This window comes from Monodelphis domestica, chromosome 1, assembly GCF_027887165.1.
Source record: "Monodelphis domestica isolate mMonDom1 chromosome 1, mMonDom1.pri, whole genome shotgun sequence".
NCBI lineage: Eukaryota > Metazoa > Chordata > Mammalia > Didelphimorphia > Didelphidae > Monodelphis > Monodelphis domestica.
Window position 1 is genome coordinate 75,563,801 of NC_077227.1, and position 16,081 is coordinate 75,579,881.

At 42.7% G+C, this 16,081-nt stretch overlaps 1 protein-coding gene across 1 annotated transcript in view; it reads right to left on the bottom strand.

The window, feature by feature from the left end:
- The window catches only part of ABCC2 (ATP binding cassette subfamily C member 2), a 75,749-nt gene that overhangs the window by 16,535 nt on the left and 43,133 nt on the right, over positions 1-16,081 (bottom strand). The window contains exons 16-27 of the mRNA XM_001372953.4: positions 15,356-15,482; positions 14,511-14,687; positions 12,971-13,138; positions 9,533-9,713; positions 7,763-7,892; positions 7,038-7,179; positions 6,020-6,239; positions 5,730-5,884; positions 3,880-4,035; positions 2,934-3,133; positions 1,213-1,339; positions 288-389 (exon numbers count right to left, since the gene is read on the bottom strand). Coding sequence (XP_001372990.1) covers positions 288-389; positions 1,213-1,339; positions 2,934-3,133; positions 3,880-4,035; positions 5,730-5,884; positions 6,020-6,239; positions 7,038-7,179; positions 7,763-7,892; positions 9,533-9,713; positions 12,971-13,138; positions 14,511-14,687; positions 15,356-15,482 — 1,885 coding nt within the window. The remainder of the gene's footprint in view (positions 1-287; positions 390-1,212; positions 1,340-2,933; positions 3,134-3,879; positions 4,036-5,729; positions 5,885-6,019; positions 6,240-7,037; positions 7,180-7,762; positions 7,893-9,532; positions 9,714-12,970; positions 13,139-14,510; positions 14,688-15,355; positions 15,483-16,081) is intronic.

The window sequence follows — 16,081 nt, forward strand, 5'->3', positions numbered from 1 at the left end:
AGGGAGGGAAGTTAGGGTTGAGCAGATTCATTCTCTAGCATTCGGCTTCTTTTTTTATTGTTGTCCCCACTATTGTTTTAATTAATAACCCTCACATTCAAAGATTTTGACCTGTTGACATAGCAGGCAAGGGACCAGAGTACTATCAGAGAAGAGAGATGAAGAAGGAAGAAGGAACAAAAAAAAGAGAAGGAAGGGAGATTTAAAGGGAAGAGAAATGCCAAAATCTAAACGGACAAAGTCCACATAAGCCCAAACCATTTATATCTCCTTTCTTTTCTTCTCACCTCATTTTTTACTTTGATGTACTCATTTATGCGCTCAACAGACACAATGTTGGTCTCCAGTTCAGAAGTCATCCTCACCAACCAGTTCAGAGTTTGTGTGATCTGCATCAAGACCAGAAAATAATGAGATGGCTGCTGCCCAGAAACTTGCTCCATTGTACTATCAACAAGCTTTTATTTGTTGTTTTCTGTGCCTAGCTTTGTGCTAAGTACTGTAATGGAGGAGATAAAAGTGATACACAATTATACATAGATGAAACAGTTCCTCCTTTCAAGGAGAGAAAAGACCCATACATATCAAAAGCAAGGACCAAGAAATGTTATTGCAAGGGCTGAAGGAATTTGGAAAATGGAGATATCATGGTCTATGAGAAGTGTATAGATAATATTCAGGAAAGGAATCATAGGACTAGGATAGACTAGGATAGGATAGAATAGCATGGAACAGGTCTATTGATTATTTAGTTGGTTGATTAATAATAATAATAATAACTAGCACATACATAGCACTATAAAGTTTACAAAGCGCTTTACATGTTATCTTGTTTGATTCTCACAACATTGGGAGGTAGGGGTTCTTACTATCCCCAATTTATAGATGAGAAAACTAAGGCTGAGAGCAGTTAAGGTAGCATAGATTGGAAGCATCAGGGTTCAAACTCAAGCCTTCCAGGCTCCTATCCCTCTAGCCACTGTCCAGGAAGAATGTGATAGCAACCAGGATATGGACCGTAGACCAGGGATTCTGGATAATTCAGGAGAGAGAGAGAACAGAGTATATATGGTGCTGTTATCTAGATCTGCCTCTAGCTCTCTGCATTGAGTTACCAAACTGGGAACTGGAACTTGAAATACCTTTAAGGGCAAAGCAATGAGTGACTCTTAAATGAGTGTCTGGATTTTGGCACAGAACTTTTGGACTCACATTGAGAGCATTGGAAAGCACCAAGCCCACCATGTCTCCTTTCAGGTTGTCTCTGTAAATGACTATCAGCAAGGCAGAAAAGAATACCACCAGGTTCCCAACCAGTTCCAATCGAACCGCCAGCCACCTATGGAAAAACAGAACCAAGAGAAAAGGATGCAGTGGGGGCATCCAAAGCAGCTCAGGACCCAAAAGGATAGTGTCTGGTGGGGGGACTTCTTAGGACAGAGGTACAGATCAAATCTGGCCTCAGACATGTCCCAGCTGTGTGACCCTGGGCAAGTCACTTAACCCCCATTGCCTAGCCTTTACCACTTGAACTGATAGATTCTAAGACACGATGCAGGAGTTTAAAACAAAACAAAACAAAACAAAAGGAAGGAGGCACAGGCTTGCTTACTGGAGATGCCTCCCTCAGAGTAACAGAGGTCTAAAAAAACTGTATAAACTCATTTTTTGTAAAGTTAATCTGATTTTAAAGGCATGAAAGACTGGAGAAGAAAGAGGTCATGTAGTGAGAGCAGGAGGTCATAAATGAAAAGGCATTTATTATGCATTTACTACATGCCAGGCACTGAGCTAAGGACTAGGGATCCAGGGTGGCCCCCCAAGAAGCGTAGGATTGAAAGAAATAAAGTGAATCTGATCTGAAAGAAGGGGAAGAGAGAGCTAGTTAAAGGAATCCCACACTGAATGCTTTAACACAATAGACAATCACTTCCGAATCTGTTTTGCAGACTTGGGCTTGGACAAATTATATTTACTTAAATCAAAGTGTGCCTGTATTGCTAGGGGTTTGTTTTCATTTCGCATTTGGTTGTGTCTTTTACACTGGGACTGCCTTGTTGGCCTGGCTTAGAAGATTGCTGGGGAGTTAGGATCCAATCCCAGTTGCACAGAATTGTCTTCTTTGTCCTATTTCCTTGCTGTTCCCCTTTACAAGAAAGTTCCTGGCTTCTTAGGGTTCCCCTTCATCCAAAACAAAACAAAATCAAGGAGCCCCAACCTGCCTCCTTAAGGGTCTTCAGTTGCCCACTGAGGGGCTTTCTCCCACCTTAAAAAGGTCTTCCTGATTTCTGGGACCCCTCAAGCCTTTCTTACCAGGTCTTCAAGTTCAGTGGGTACCTTCCCTGGGGGCAAGAGTGCCCTCATTCCTTTTACCTCAAAAGATGGGAGCCTCTTGGCTTTTACAGGAACATTCCATCTCAGCTACTGTCCCTCCCCTCCACTTAATACAAATTCTAAAAACAAAACAATTATCCTAACATTAAACAGATGGTTCTACTTCTACTGGAGGGGGAAGCATCCTGATCCCCCCCAAAATAGGGGGCACCTTTGTTCCTTAACAGCATGTCAGGAGTATATCGATGGTACTGTGAGGTGAGTTTTTATAAATCTTATTTTTATTGCTAGCTTTATTTTTACATCACTTTTATTTCAAAATCGAACCCTTTCTCTCCCCTCCCCAACAGCCATCCTTTGTAACAAAGACTAAGAAAGGAAAACTATAGCAAAGCCAGTGAACACATCCAATGTGTCTGGAAATATAAGCAGTACTCTTGACCCACAGACCCCAACGGTGTCAAGAGAGGAAGAAGATGCATTTCCTCATCTCTTATTAAAAAAAGAAGAAGAGTTGCTGAGTTTACCACACCCATCTGTAGCCATTTCTAAGCTTATGGAATTGAAAGGCGTTATTCCAGACTGGGAAGGTCCCTTACCTATTGGAAATAATCCAGGAAAAGACACATTTCTGGTTGGTATCAATGATGCCTTCGCTGTGCTTTAGAAAACGTTGTTGATGCTCAAAGGCTCTGATTATTGACAAACCCGACACTGTCTCACTGAAGTGGGAGTATATTGGAGACTTGGTAACAGAATCTAGACGTCTCAGCTGGCGGGAGGTGGCCATGTAGAACCTCTGGAACCATAAAGTGGGTTGCAGAATGAAAAGGGGTGTGAATAGCAGAAAGTCAAGTCATGTCCATCTCCCAGGACCTGGGAGTAAGGTGGTCATTGCATGTACAAGGTTAGAGCCACCGAATTATAACCAGAACAGTGGGAGAGAGAATACGGGGTGTGTGAGAGAGACAGCCTGAACTCTAGGTAGATACCTTCAAAGGAGCCATTAGAGAAAACAAGATGGTGGCTTGACAGGGTGGGTAGGATGCTCAACTTGGAATCTGGAGGACCTAGGTTCAAATTCTGGCTTAGACCTTCCATAGTTGGTTGATTCTAGGAAAATCACTTAAGCTTTTTATGACTCAGTTTCCTCATCTGCAAAATAGGATGAGGAGGGGTGTTGAACCCTATGACCTTTAAGGCTCCTCACTGTTTTAAACCTGCAGTCCTATAGCTGACTAAAAGTCTCCTAAGTTCAATTCTATTCCAAACCTATGCTCGTTGTGCAATCTTGCTGGTCTCGGAAAGAATGAGGTCTGGGACAGACGATGAATTGGTAGAACTAGTCATCCCTACCCTGGGCACAGAAGCTTCTGGACATAGCTCCTGCAAGATGCAGAGATTTCAATGAAGAGGGGAAGGAATTGAAGAAGTGAGTGACAAGCAGAAGATGAGATAGTTATTATGATACCTGAGCCTTGAGAAAGCCAACAGAAAAAGGGGAGCCTATTTCTGAATCTAGGTTGTGAGTGGAGGGGTCTCTACCTGTACAAATATATAAATGATGGCCAGAGGAATGATGACAACGATGAAAACTGGAGTAGCCACACAGATCATGACAGCGGTACTGATGATGCTTAAGAAGCACATGGTCCAACTTCGGAAGGACATAGGTATGGTATCATCCACTGTAGAAATATCCTGAGAATGAAGAAATAGGTTAAAAGAAAGAAAATGTGGAGCATCTGGGTGGCTCAGTCGATTGAGAGCCAAATCTAGAGATGGGAGGTCCTGTGACCTCAGATATTTCCTAGTTATGTGACCTTAGGCAAGTCATTTAACCCCCATTGCCTAGCCCTTATTGCTCTTTGACTTGGAACCAATACACAGTATATACAGCTAGGAAATATATGAGGCCAGATTTGAGTGCAGGACCTCCTGCCTCTAGGCCTTGTTTTCAGTCCACTGAGCTACCCAGCTGCCCCTTTGGAGTCTTAAAAAAAAACCCAGCTTTTTCCCTTGTCCCTCAGCCCCTACATCCAACCAACTAACCTGAACACCCTCTCTATATCCATCCCCCTTTCTTCACTCATGTACTATCTCAGGCTCTCCCTAGCACTGATCTGGACTATTTTTATAATCTTCTCTTTGGTTTCCCAGCCTTCAATCCTTCCCTTCTCCAATCCATTTCCCACAGAGCTTCCAAAATGATCTTTTGGAGGCATAGCTATGACCATGTTGCTTTTTTGCTAAAAATCCTTCACTGGTGCCCAGCTTTTCAAATGGGCTTTTTAAAGACCCTCTATCATCTGATTCCAACCAACCTTTCCAGCCTTATTTCATACTATTCTCTTCTACACACTCAATGTTTCAGTCAAATTGGACCTGTTCCCCAAACTCAACACTCCATGTCTCACTTCTGGTGTTGGCAGAAGCTTTCCCTTGTGCCAGGAATATCTTTCTTCCTCATCCTGCCTTTTAAAAATAATTTCTTCAAATTCTAGCCTTTCTAAATGTCAGTTCTATGGGATAAAGTCCTAGTCTCCCCACCCTAGTTAAAGCTTGGGTTCCATTTTTTGGTTCTATTGCTTAATATTTATTTCTTATATTTATATATTATTTATATATTTATCATATTTATATTTTTTAAATATGTCTGTTGTCATCCCAACAGAATGTAAATTCTTTGACAACACAGACTCTTTCATTTTTGCTTTTGTACCTCCAGTGCTTAGCACAGTCTATCACATAGGAGTCACTGGTCAACTGATATTGAGATGAATTGGATCTTGATCCAGTTCCCTGCTGTCTTTACAGTATCTGGGATCTGGACCTTCCCACTTTGCCTGCAAGGAAAAACTCAAAATCTACTTGCTCTGATAACTTTCCCTTCTCTCCTCTCAAGCAGATGAATAAAGAAAACTGGCTGAGTTGAGACTGTGCCAAGAAAAGACACCTCTTGCCCCAACAGAAAAAAAACTAAAAAGGGGGCAGCTGCATAGCTCAGTAGATTGAAAGCCAGGCCTAGAGACGGGAGGTCCTAGGTTCAAATCTGGCCTCAGACACCTCCCAGCTGTGTGACCCTGGGCAAGTCACTTGACCCCCATTGCCTAGCCCTACTGCTGCTCTTCTGCCTTGGAACCAATATACAGTATTGATTCCAAGACAGAACGTTAAAGGTTTAAAAAAAAGAAAAGAAAAAGAAACTAAAGATTCTTATTCTTGTTGCACTGATGTGGCAAGGCTTCCCTTCATGGAATTACCCTCCAGCTCCCACCCAATCCCTGCTGTTATTAGAGATTGAGGTACATGTACAACGTTTGAAAGTCACTTCAACCCCAATCAGAAATAGAGGGATTTGCAGGTCTCAAAAAAATTGCTTTCTGAGTACTCACATTAGCAAACCTGTTCACAATCCTGCCTGTGGGTGTCGTGTCAAAAAAGCTCATGGGTGCCCGGAGGATGTTGTTTAGTAGTTGCATGTGCAGGATTTGTGAAGCATGTGTGGCACTATAGGCAGCAATAAGAGTTCCCAAAAGCACAAAGAAACCTAAACATGTTAATCACATGTCAGTATTTTGCGCTGGATGGCCAACATTTAGCCCCGATCTTCTTCTCCAGCCCCCACCAGCCCACAGACAAGAAATGTTTCCTTTTCTGTTCTCGAGGGGGTCATCGGACTTACCTTGAGCAAACCCTAGAACTCCATAGATGGAAACTCTCAAGTCCCTTTGAGAGTCGGGATAGGTTTGATTTGCATAGGTGTAGGAATCATTGGTCCATTCAGTGAGCCAGAAGCTGGATCCCATGTAAGCCACAGAACTTAACGTGTAAGCAAGGAAGATTAAGACGATAGAAAACCATCCTGCTGCACTCAGATACTTCAGGTATATGGAGAACTTCACCTGGAAATCACCAGATCATCATCATCCTCATCCTCATCGATAGGAGCCCCACATCCTCCCCACACATGTCTGGGGTCAGAAGCTGCCTCTAGAATTAATTGGGAGTAAACACAACCCAATAACCTTGATAAGAAGAGAGGCTGGCAGCAAAGTCTAGCAGCCTTTTTCCCATGGTACCTGAGCCTGGGTCCGGCAGATGTCCAAATACTCATCCAGGTAAATTACCACCAGGTCCCTTGGAGGTAGTGCGTGTGTGTGTGTGTGTGTGTGTGTGTGTGAGAGAGAGAGAGTGTGTGTGTGTGTGAGTGTGTGTGTGAGTGTGTGTGTGAGTGTGTGTGAGTGTGAGTGTGTGTGAGTGTGGGTGTGTGTGAGAGAGTGTGTGTGTGAGAGAGTGTGTGTGTGAGTGTGTGTGAGTGTGAGAGTGTGTGTGTGTGTGTGTGAGTGTGAGAGTGTGTGTGTGTGTGTGTGTGTGTGTGTGTAGGGGCAGGGAAAGGCAAAGGGAAGATTCTTAACCAATATTGTTTTCTAGTAACATCATTAATATATCACAATCAAACCCAATTTGGATGGTATTAGAATTCCAGGACCATTAACTCTCTGTGTGCATAAACATTGCTTCTATGGAACTAACTGCCCCCTGAATTGTTCTTTCACTTGGCTTGAAGTAGCAATTAAGCTATTAAATAGTATATGCTTGTAAACCCTCTAGATCGCACCTGTGCGTGTGGTTCTGAAGTTCTGAGATGAAAAATAATAATCCCAATGATGATGGGTTGTTGGTTTGGTTTGGTTTTTTACCTTTCCAGTTTCCATCACTTCTTTCTCAATTAGCTTCTGACCTTTCACCATGTCTTTATTTTCTTTTTGCTTTGGCTTCATATCATTAACTTTTAGGGAACTTCGGAGGGACTTCTGATGTTTGTTGCTGTCAGACCTGGATCTGAAGGGGAGCAGGAAAACATCATTCTTAGGCATGGTGAAGGCAGCTTCACAAATCCTCTTCCTGTAAACTGATGCTGCTATCCCTTTATTTGGAGAGACTGCTTCCTTTTGGGATACATTCCAAGCCATACGGTTATTCCAGGAGGACTGATAGTTCATTCCTTACTGAAGTATACACATACACACCCCTATTTCCAACCTCAAGCCTTCGCCTTCCTCTACCTCTCCATCCACAGAGAAAGATGGTACAGTGGAAGCAGCCCTGAACTTGAGGTCAGAGGACCTCAATTGGCATCCTATATCGCTTACTATCCAGGTGAGCCTGGCCACGTTGCTTATCTTCTTTGCATCTCAGTTCCCTCATTTGTAAAATGAGAGAATTCTACTAGATGACCTCTGGGGTCCCTTTTACCTCCAGAAATGGAATACTTTGACACTAAGATCCTCAACAGCTCCTTTGGGGTAAATATAGAGTAAAAATAAAAAAATAAATAAAAGTAGGGCAAATACCCAGAGGGAATGTCATGGGTAAAATCAAAACATGGAAGCAACTGGGACTGCTGCTAAAGGAGATTCCCCACCTTCGACTGAGCGATCGTTGAAAGCTACTCTCTCTTTTTAAGGTCAAGGAGACCGCCTCACTCGGAATTTCTTCTATATTTGGCATTAGTTCAAGATCATCTTCATCTTCACTTTCACCTTCATCACCAGCTAGAGATAAACATAAGGATTACAGAAATAAATGCAAAAGGACAAAACAGAATTCATAGCCACAGAAATGTTGCCTCTCCCTAGATCTCTGCATGGAGAATCTTTATCTATCCACATGCCAATAATCTCACAAAGAGACCTCAGATCTGAACCCAGCAATGTCTCAGGAGCTTGCTGTACCCTTTACCTAGAGTAGACCTCGAGATGGTGGAAGATTTCCTTTTCCAACCATTTACTGCTCCAGACATTCTTTGCCTTCACATAAAAGCTCTGTTCTCGGGATGCTGTTCCGGTGGCAGCATGAAGAATTTGTTGGAAACAAGATGAGAGCCTGGATAGTACCCCTCTTCCCACCAATAATTGAGGTCACTGGGCTAAAGTAGTTCAGGAATTCCCCTGCTCCTTCCCTTCTTGTGTCTTCACTGGACCCTGCCCAGATGCTTCTTCTCGGGGGAAATGCCTTGGATGGTGTGCCTCATGTGCATTCTCCCAGCTAAGGCTCAACTGTCGACTTCTGGGGTGGATGACCAACTCAAGATCTCGAACACAGTCAAGAGAACACTTAGAGGGAATTTTCAGTGAGAATGTCAGGATAACTAAAGCGGGGTTCCAGGGCATTGCTTTTCTTGTCAGGTCATTGGCAGGGGCTAATAATAAGCCATTATTTGCTTTCCTTGCTAACTGTGTGGATCCTGGCTCAGACTGACCTCTACTCAGGAGTAGTGTGATAATGTGGCTAGAACATGACTCCCAATTGGAGGATCTGGGATAAAATCCTGGCTCTGCCCCTCTCGGAGCTCAACCACATCAGGTCTCAGTTTTTTGCTCTATAAAATGGGACCACATAGCTGGAAGGTCCTTTCCTGTCTTTTTAAATATACTACTGTAGAATATGTTGCTGATACAACATTTTGTCTGACTCCGACTTTTTTTTACCCTTCCCTTCCCTCTTAGAATCAATATTAAGTATCAGTTCCAAGGCAGAAGAGTGGTAAAGGCTAGGCAATTGGGGTTAAGTGACTTGCCCAGGGTCACACAGCTAATGAGTATCTGGGGCCAGATTTAAACTCAGGTCTTTCTATCTCTAGACTCAGTATGCTCTGCCCTGGGCTACCTTGCTGACCTGTATAATAGCTGTTGTTCAAGTAGTGTCTTATGGTTTGCAAAACACTGTACATATATTATCTCATGTCATCTTCCTAACAATCCCGTGAGGTAAGTACTATTATTCTCCTCATTTTACAGATGAGGAAACTGAGGCTAGGAGGAATGTCACATCCCTAACCAGTGCACTCACGTACCCATGATGCCTCTGAGGTGAAAGCCAGGTGGGGCGTGGAGATGTCATCCCTGAGGTTGACTTCATAAGGGATAAACCTTTTTAAAAAGTTTTTTTTGACATATTTTATCAATAAACTACCTCCATTGTACTTCATTCCTTCACTGTATCCCAGAGTCTCATGGGCTGAGTCTGGCGTGTTGGATAAATGATCTTCAAGTAATTTAATTAAAGGTACTGGTGACCCCAGACTCGTTTTAATAGGAACTCCCGCTCATGAGCTCAGCGTACTGAAGAGCAAACTCCATGGCCTGATACAAACTCCCAGGCAAGTTGTCTTATGTGATAGACCCTCCCATACCTGTGTCCTCTCTTTCCGAGCTGTCCTGTTTGGCATAGAGCTTCAGATTCTTGGCAAACGTTCCTTTGTTAGCCAACAGAGCATTGTAGGATCCTTTCTCCATTAGGACGCCATTCGCCATGACCGCAATCTCATCCACTTGGGGCAGGAAGTGAATCCCATGTGTCACCAAGAGTCGAGTCTGCAAAATGGAATCATTGAGTATCCCAAGTCCATCACATGAAATATCACCTCCCCTTTGCTCCCAGAAAAGTGATTGAGGAAGGAGATTCCTTTGGAATTCACTCAGTGCCCAAATTAGGGCTCCACTCTGCCTCTTTTCTAACTTTTCTCCAGACCATTACAATAATAATTCTCCCCTCCATTCCCCCCCACCCAAGAAGACAACACCTCCAATCTATCTTTAAGTGGGAGTAAAAATTGGAGTTGTTTTGGCCAGGCAAAGCAACAATCCTACTTAGTTTCCTTTGTATTCAAGAAGGCTCATCTGATTGATGGGGAGAGAGAGGGTTTCATCTATGACCATGGGATATATAAGGTGTCCCAAAGGTCTTAGTGAAGTTTTTTTTTAAAACACTTACCTTCCATCTTAGAATCAATACTGTGAATTGGTTCTAAGGCAAAAGAATGAAAAGGGATGCAAATGGGGGTTAAGTGACTTGCCCAGGGTTACACAGTTAGGAAGTATCTGAAACCAAATTTGAACCCAGGATCTTCCATTTCTAGGCTTGGCTCTCAATCCATGGAGCCATTTTGCTGCTTCCTTCATGAAGTTTTAAACTATTAAATCTTAAAACTATACTAGGACCTTTGGGACCCTCTCAATAATGAGGTTAATAGGTCCACAGAATGACTAGACCATTGGTGCCCTAGCTAATGAAGTCAACCAACACAAGTTGCCTGATTTGAACACAGGAAATTTTATACTGAGGACCCCAAAAATAGTTCTGCAACACACAAAATGGCTTCACAGTGCAGTGAAAAAGACCTTGGGCTCTAGTGGTAGAGGACTTTGGCTCTGCCCCTTACTATTGTAAACCTTGAAATTTAGAAATTTCAAGGTTTACAATATTAATGAACCAACAAGCATTTATTAAGCACCTACTGTGTGCAGGGCATTCTGCTCAACCATGGGCAAAGACAAAAAAAGAAAAGTGTTCCTGCCCCCAAGGAGTTTACATTTTTCTAGGGGGTCATGGATTGCACATATATAAGAAAATATGCATTTATGTATATTTGCAAAATAAATAGGAGCTAATTTGGTGAGTGGCAAGACAGTCAGAAGGAAGGATCAACAAGTTGGGTCAAAAAATGCTTCGTGTAGAAAGTGGCATTCTAGTTGAGGTTTGAGAGAAACAAGGGATTCTAGGAGTGGGGAGTGAGGGATGGCCAATACAAAGATGGGGACATAGGAAGAGAGAAAAGAGCCATAACAATAGTAGTGGCCATTTATAAGGCACTTTGGAATTTGTAAAGCACATTTTTCATATCATCCTATGGAGTTGGTAGTAAACAATCCCTTTTAAAGATGGGAGAAGGTAAGTGATTTGCCCTGGAACACACAGATGCTGAATGGTGTGATAGAGGAATAATCCAGGGACTTTGAATGACAGAGACTGGAAGAAATGCAAAGGTTTCCATCCACAGCCAGGGGATGGGTGAGAAGGCTTAGAATCCTGAGGGAAGAAAGATTCCAGGGGAGAGGCAGTTGCTCTCTCTCTCTCTGAATTGAGACAGCAAAGGAGAAAGTCCTTCTGGAGACTTGGATCCTGAGCAAAAGTTCTCATCCTTCCCTGAACCTGTTCATCATCCTCCCCAAACCCCAATAAATAGTGGCAGAAACCTGAAGAAAAGAAGAAGCAGTCCTAAAGAAGATCCCTTCACAACCTCTTTATACCCTGGATTTGAACATCGCTCTGCTGTGACAAAAGCCAGGGTCCATCAATCTGAACTTCTTAGAGGCTTAGGCTAGCAACCCTAAGACTCTCCACCTTTGGGGGGAGGGGGAGATCTAGATAGATAGGGATCTCCCTCACCCTCTTTCCTCTAGACCCCAACCTTTCAATTTTGCTCCTTGTCCTTAATACCTTAGAATGAACGTTGTTATCTACCTTTCAACCGACTCCAGTGTGAGTGAAGGAAATAGTTACTGCTGAAGGGTGGGGAGAACTGATTGCTCTCTCTTCCCCAAGGGAAGAAGTTCATCTTCAAGAATAGTTAATAGATGAGACTCTAAATGAACACTCTAATGCAAATACTATCAACAAAGCAATGGGTTCAAATCAAGAAAACATCTAATGCCCAGTGGACTTATGTGTCGGCTATGGGGGGTGGGGGGGAGGAAAAGAAAATGATCTATGTCTTTAACGAATAATGCTTGGAAATGATCAAATAAAATATATTTTAAAAAAAAGAATAGTTAATAGAGGGGAGTAAAAGGTAGCTTTAGTGAGGAGACATAACTGGAGAGAACTGAAGGGGGAATAACTGATCTCACCCTCCTTCTACCTCCTGGGGCTCATACCATCAACTCCTCCTATCCCTTGTCTTTACCTTGAGGGAGGGAAGACTCCATTCTCTCTCCCCTCAAAACCACCAAACAACCCTCTATTACAAGGGCCACACAAATAGGAGACTCCAAGTTCCGTGTAGAATATAGCTTGAGCTCAACCCAATGCAGCCTGCTCCTAAGGAAGGAAGAGACCTCTCTCTCCAAAGAGAAAGCAGTGTTTGAGAAAGAAGCCATGTCAGATCATCAAGGGCACCGACACATGGATTTCTATAATTATATCCTTGGTGCCTGTTATAGGGATTTAGCAAGAGCAATGCTAAAAAAGCAGGAACAGAAATCTTGCAGGCAGAAGAGGAAGATTCCGGAACCTTGAAGAACACAGTTTCTTCTCAGGGAGTTTTTGAGCAGCTAGGAGCTAAGAAAAAGTCTAGTCTTTCTAGGATGGACCAAGATAACTAGCCAATTCTCTATCCTGCATTTTTCCTCGTGATCCAGTCTATCCCTGGGAACCCTGCTGATGCTGAGAGGTTTACTAACAGATCTGCTCAAGACTACAAGAGGACACCTGTCAGGAAGACTTCCTTTGGCTCTTGTTCCTGTAACCTTCAAGGCTTTCCCAAATTGATATACTAACTAAGGGGAGTAAAATTAAATAGTTGTAGTTAGCTAGATTTGTAGGTAGTGAAATTATTAGATAGTGGGTTAGCAATTTGGTTTGGGGTTTAAGATAGATCATCCCAATTCCCTTCCCCTCCTTCCCTTATCCTAAAATAAACCGTTACCTAGTTATATTTATAGCTGATACCCATTATTTAACATACCTATTTCATGCCTAGCATAGTACCTGGCACACAGTGGGTGTTTATAAATGCTTGCTGATGGACTCATCAGTGGGCTACCATGGCTACTTCTCTTTATATTCTTACCTTGTCCTTCAGTAGCCCATTTGGGCCAATGACCTTGTTGAAAATATGCTTCCCTACATGAGAATCTACAGCCGAGAGGGGATCATCCAAAATATAAATGTCTGAATTGTTGTAGACAGCTCTGGCTAGGCTGACACGCTGCTTCTGCCCTCCACTGAGGTTTGTGCCCTAAAAAAGAAAAAAAAAAGCATTTTCATTTGCCCCACTTCTTAGGCACAAAGGAAGTAAGAATAATGGTAACTATGAGGCAGCTAGGTGGCACAGTGGATAGAATGCCAGGCCAGGAGTTGAGAGGACCTGGGTTCAAATCTGACCTCAGATACTTCCTAGCTGTGTGACTCTGGGCAAATCACTTAACCCTATTTTCCTAGCCCTTGCCCTTTTGTCTTAGAATTGTTCCTAAAGTAAAAAATAACAATAGTCCACGATTAGGTACCTGACTTAAGATTTATGTGTCAAGGAAGCTGATCCTCTCCCCCTCCTGAGTAACTTTAGCTGTCTCTCAAGCATTCCTGACATACCACAGTTGGTGTATGTTCTGTATGTCAATAAAAGTTAAGGTTTGGGGCAGAATGGGGGAGATCGGCAAGAGGAATCGGGAGAACCATGAGGAGAAGAGACAGAGCAGGCAGGTGAGGGGGAATGAGGAAGAGACTGGCAGGCTGGGCACCACGTGGTCAGGTTACTTCTAGGAACATGGTCTACCCTTCCTAATAAACTTTATAAAAATATCTATCTGGGTAGAAATATCATTATTTTAATTATTACATTTACAAATTGTTTTGCATGCACAATCTCATTTGCTCCGCACCACATACCCTGGGAAGCAAGTGTTTTTATTATCATCATTTCATATCTATGAAATGATGAAACCAAGGAGGAGAGACTGAGTGACCTGCCCAGGGTCATGTAGCTAGCTACATTGGAGAAACGATTTGAACATCGGTCCATACGACTATCTCTCACTTTGGGAAGCTGACCTCATATCTTCCTTTATAGAAAAGAGTCCCAGGGTGCAGAGCCCTTCTAAGCCTTACTTTGCCTTAGTGGTTTATTTACTGTCTTTTTTTTTTTAACCCTTACCTTCCATCTTGGAGTCAAGACTGAGTATTGGCTCCAAGGCAGAAGAGTGGTAAGGGCTAGGCAATGGGGGTCAAGTGACTTGCCCAGGGTCACCCAGCTGGGAAGTGGCTGAGGCCAGATTTGAACCTAGGACCTCCCATCTCTAGGTCTGGCTCTCAATCCACTGAGCTACCCAGCTGCCCCCTATTTACTGTCTTTTAAAGCCACCACAAACAATGATTTAGATGCTCTCTTCTGTTGAATGTTTACTAGCTGGTTTCTAGCCTTCATTTATCCTCAGAACTTCTTCACTGTGGGCCTCATTCAATAATTTTGTGCTCATGGAACTCCTGCAAATAAATTACTGTGGACCACAAAATACTTGAATCACTTGGATGGGATGATGGGGAAGACTTCTAGCTAGGACCCTTTCAGTTCCCTGATTCTGTGACTCCAAATTACTTTGAGCTCCAGATACCTTCTCTCCGATTTCAGCAAGATCTCCTCCAGGCAGGATTTTCAAGTCTGGGAGCAGAGCACAGGCCTCTAGAATCTGCCAGTACCTCTTTTCGTCCCATTGTGATCCAAACAGAACGTTGTCTCTTAAAGTGCCATTTTGGATCCATGACTGCTGAGGGACGTAAGCTATAGAGCCCTAGATGGAGAAAGAGTAGATCACGTTGACATTTATAGCTCTGAAAACATTGAGAAGAGGGGCGCAAAGACAGGGAGGGGAAAAAAGAATGACGTTTCTAGAACTTCAATTTTGAGAAACAAAAATAGGATGAGGCCACTTGGGAACCCAATATCTGTGAATATGGTCAGCGCACACTAGACTAAGCATAAAGAAGTGGTCAACCCATTCCATACAACATTTGATATTCTTTTTTTTTTTGTGGAGAGGGGAGATTTTTTTTCTTTTCTATATGAATTCTAAGGATATAGAACAAGAAGATTTCAGGCTCAGGAGTTGAGGGCATGTTTATAGACACTCAGGTTCTAGTCAAGTCCAAATGAGGTATATATGCCATTGATGGGGGACATAAAAAGAACAACTGTGAATGTTCACCTCCAGAAAAAGAACTGATAAATAGGAACATATAATAGAAATAAATATATAGACAAATGATGCCTTATCTAGTACAGGGAGGGAAGGAAGGGAGGGAAATACATGGGAATTTAATGTAATAACCAAATAAATTAATTTAAACTGGAAAAATTAGGATTTTTATTAAGAAATTTAATTTCTTAATTTCATTAGACATCCATTCCTGTCTCTGTGACTAAATATCAGGGGTGCATTGTCCAACTGTTGACTCTCACCTTGATAGTGATTTGCCCATGGATGGGCTGCATTTCTCCCAACATGGCTGCTATCAAGGAGGATTTTCCGGAGCCAACAGCCCCCACCAAAGCTACCAGTTGGCCTGTCTTAATGTCCAGAGTTACACTGAAAAAGAGAAGAGGTTATCTAGGGAAAATAGGGAGGGAGAGAAATAGAGGCAAAGGGACAGGGGCACAGAGGGACAAAGACATAGGGAGAAAGAATCAGGTAGAGACCTTAAAGACTCTAGACTCTTTAAGGGAAGTCTGGTATTGGGCCACCCTCATCCTTCAAAATTGGAAACATTTCTCTCCCAAATTCATGACTTCATTTCTCCTTCCCTCATTTCCACCAGCACTATGCCCAAGGATTCAATTTAGCAAACTTTTATTAAGTACTCATGGGTTATGTTCAAGGGAAGAGGCAGCATATTGTAGAGGACAGAGTCAGCCTTAGAATTAGGAAGATTCAGGATCAAGTCTTGTCTCTAACACCTACAGGTTGTGTGACACTGAACAAGTCACTTAATTTCTCAATCCTCCAGGGCGATACTAAAACAATAAATTGTGTGGAAACTTGCCGATCTGTGATGGTAATGAGTTTTAGCATAGGTCCAATCCAAAAGATAAAGGAAAAAACGCTCAGGGTAGTATTTTGCCAGGGGGAATCAGAATTGAAAATTAAACAATCCTTGTCTTCAGATGGCTTATGTTCTATTCAAGGAA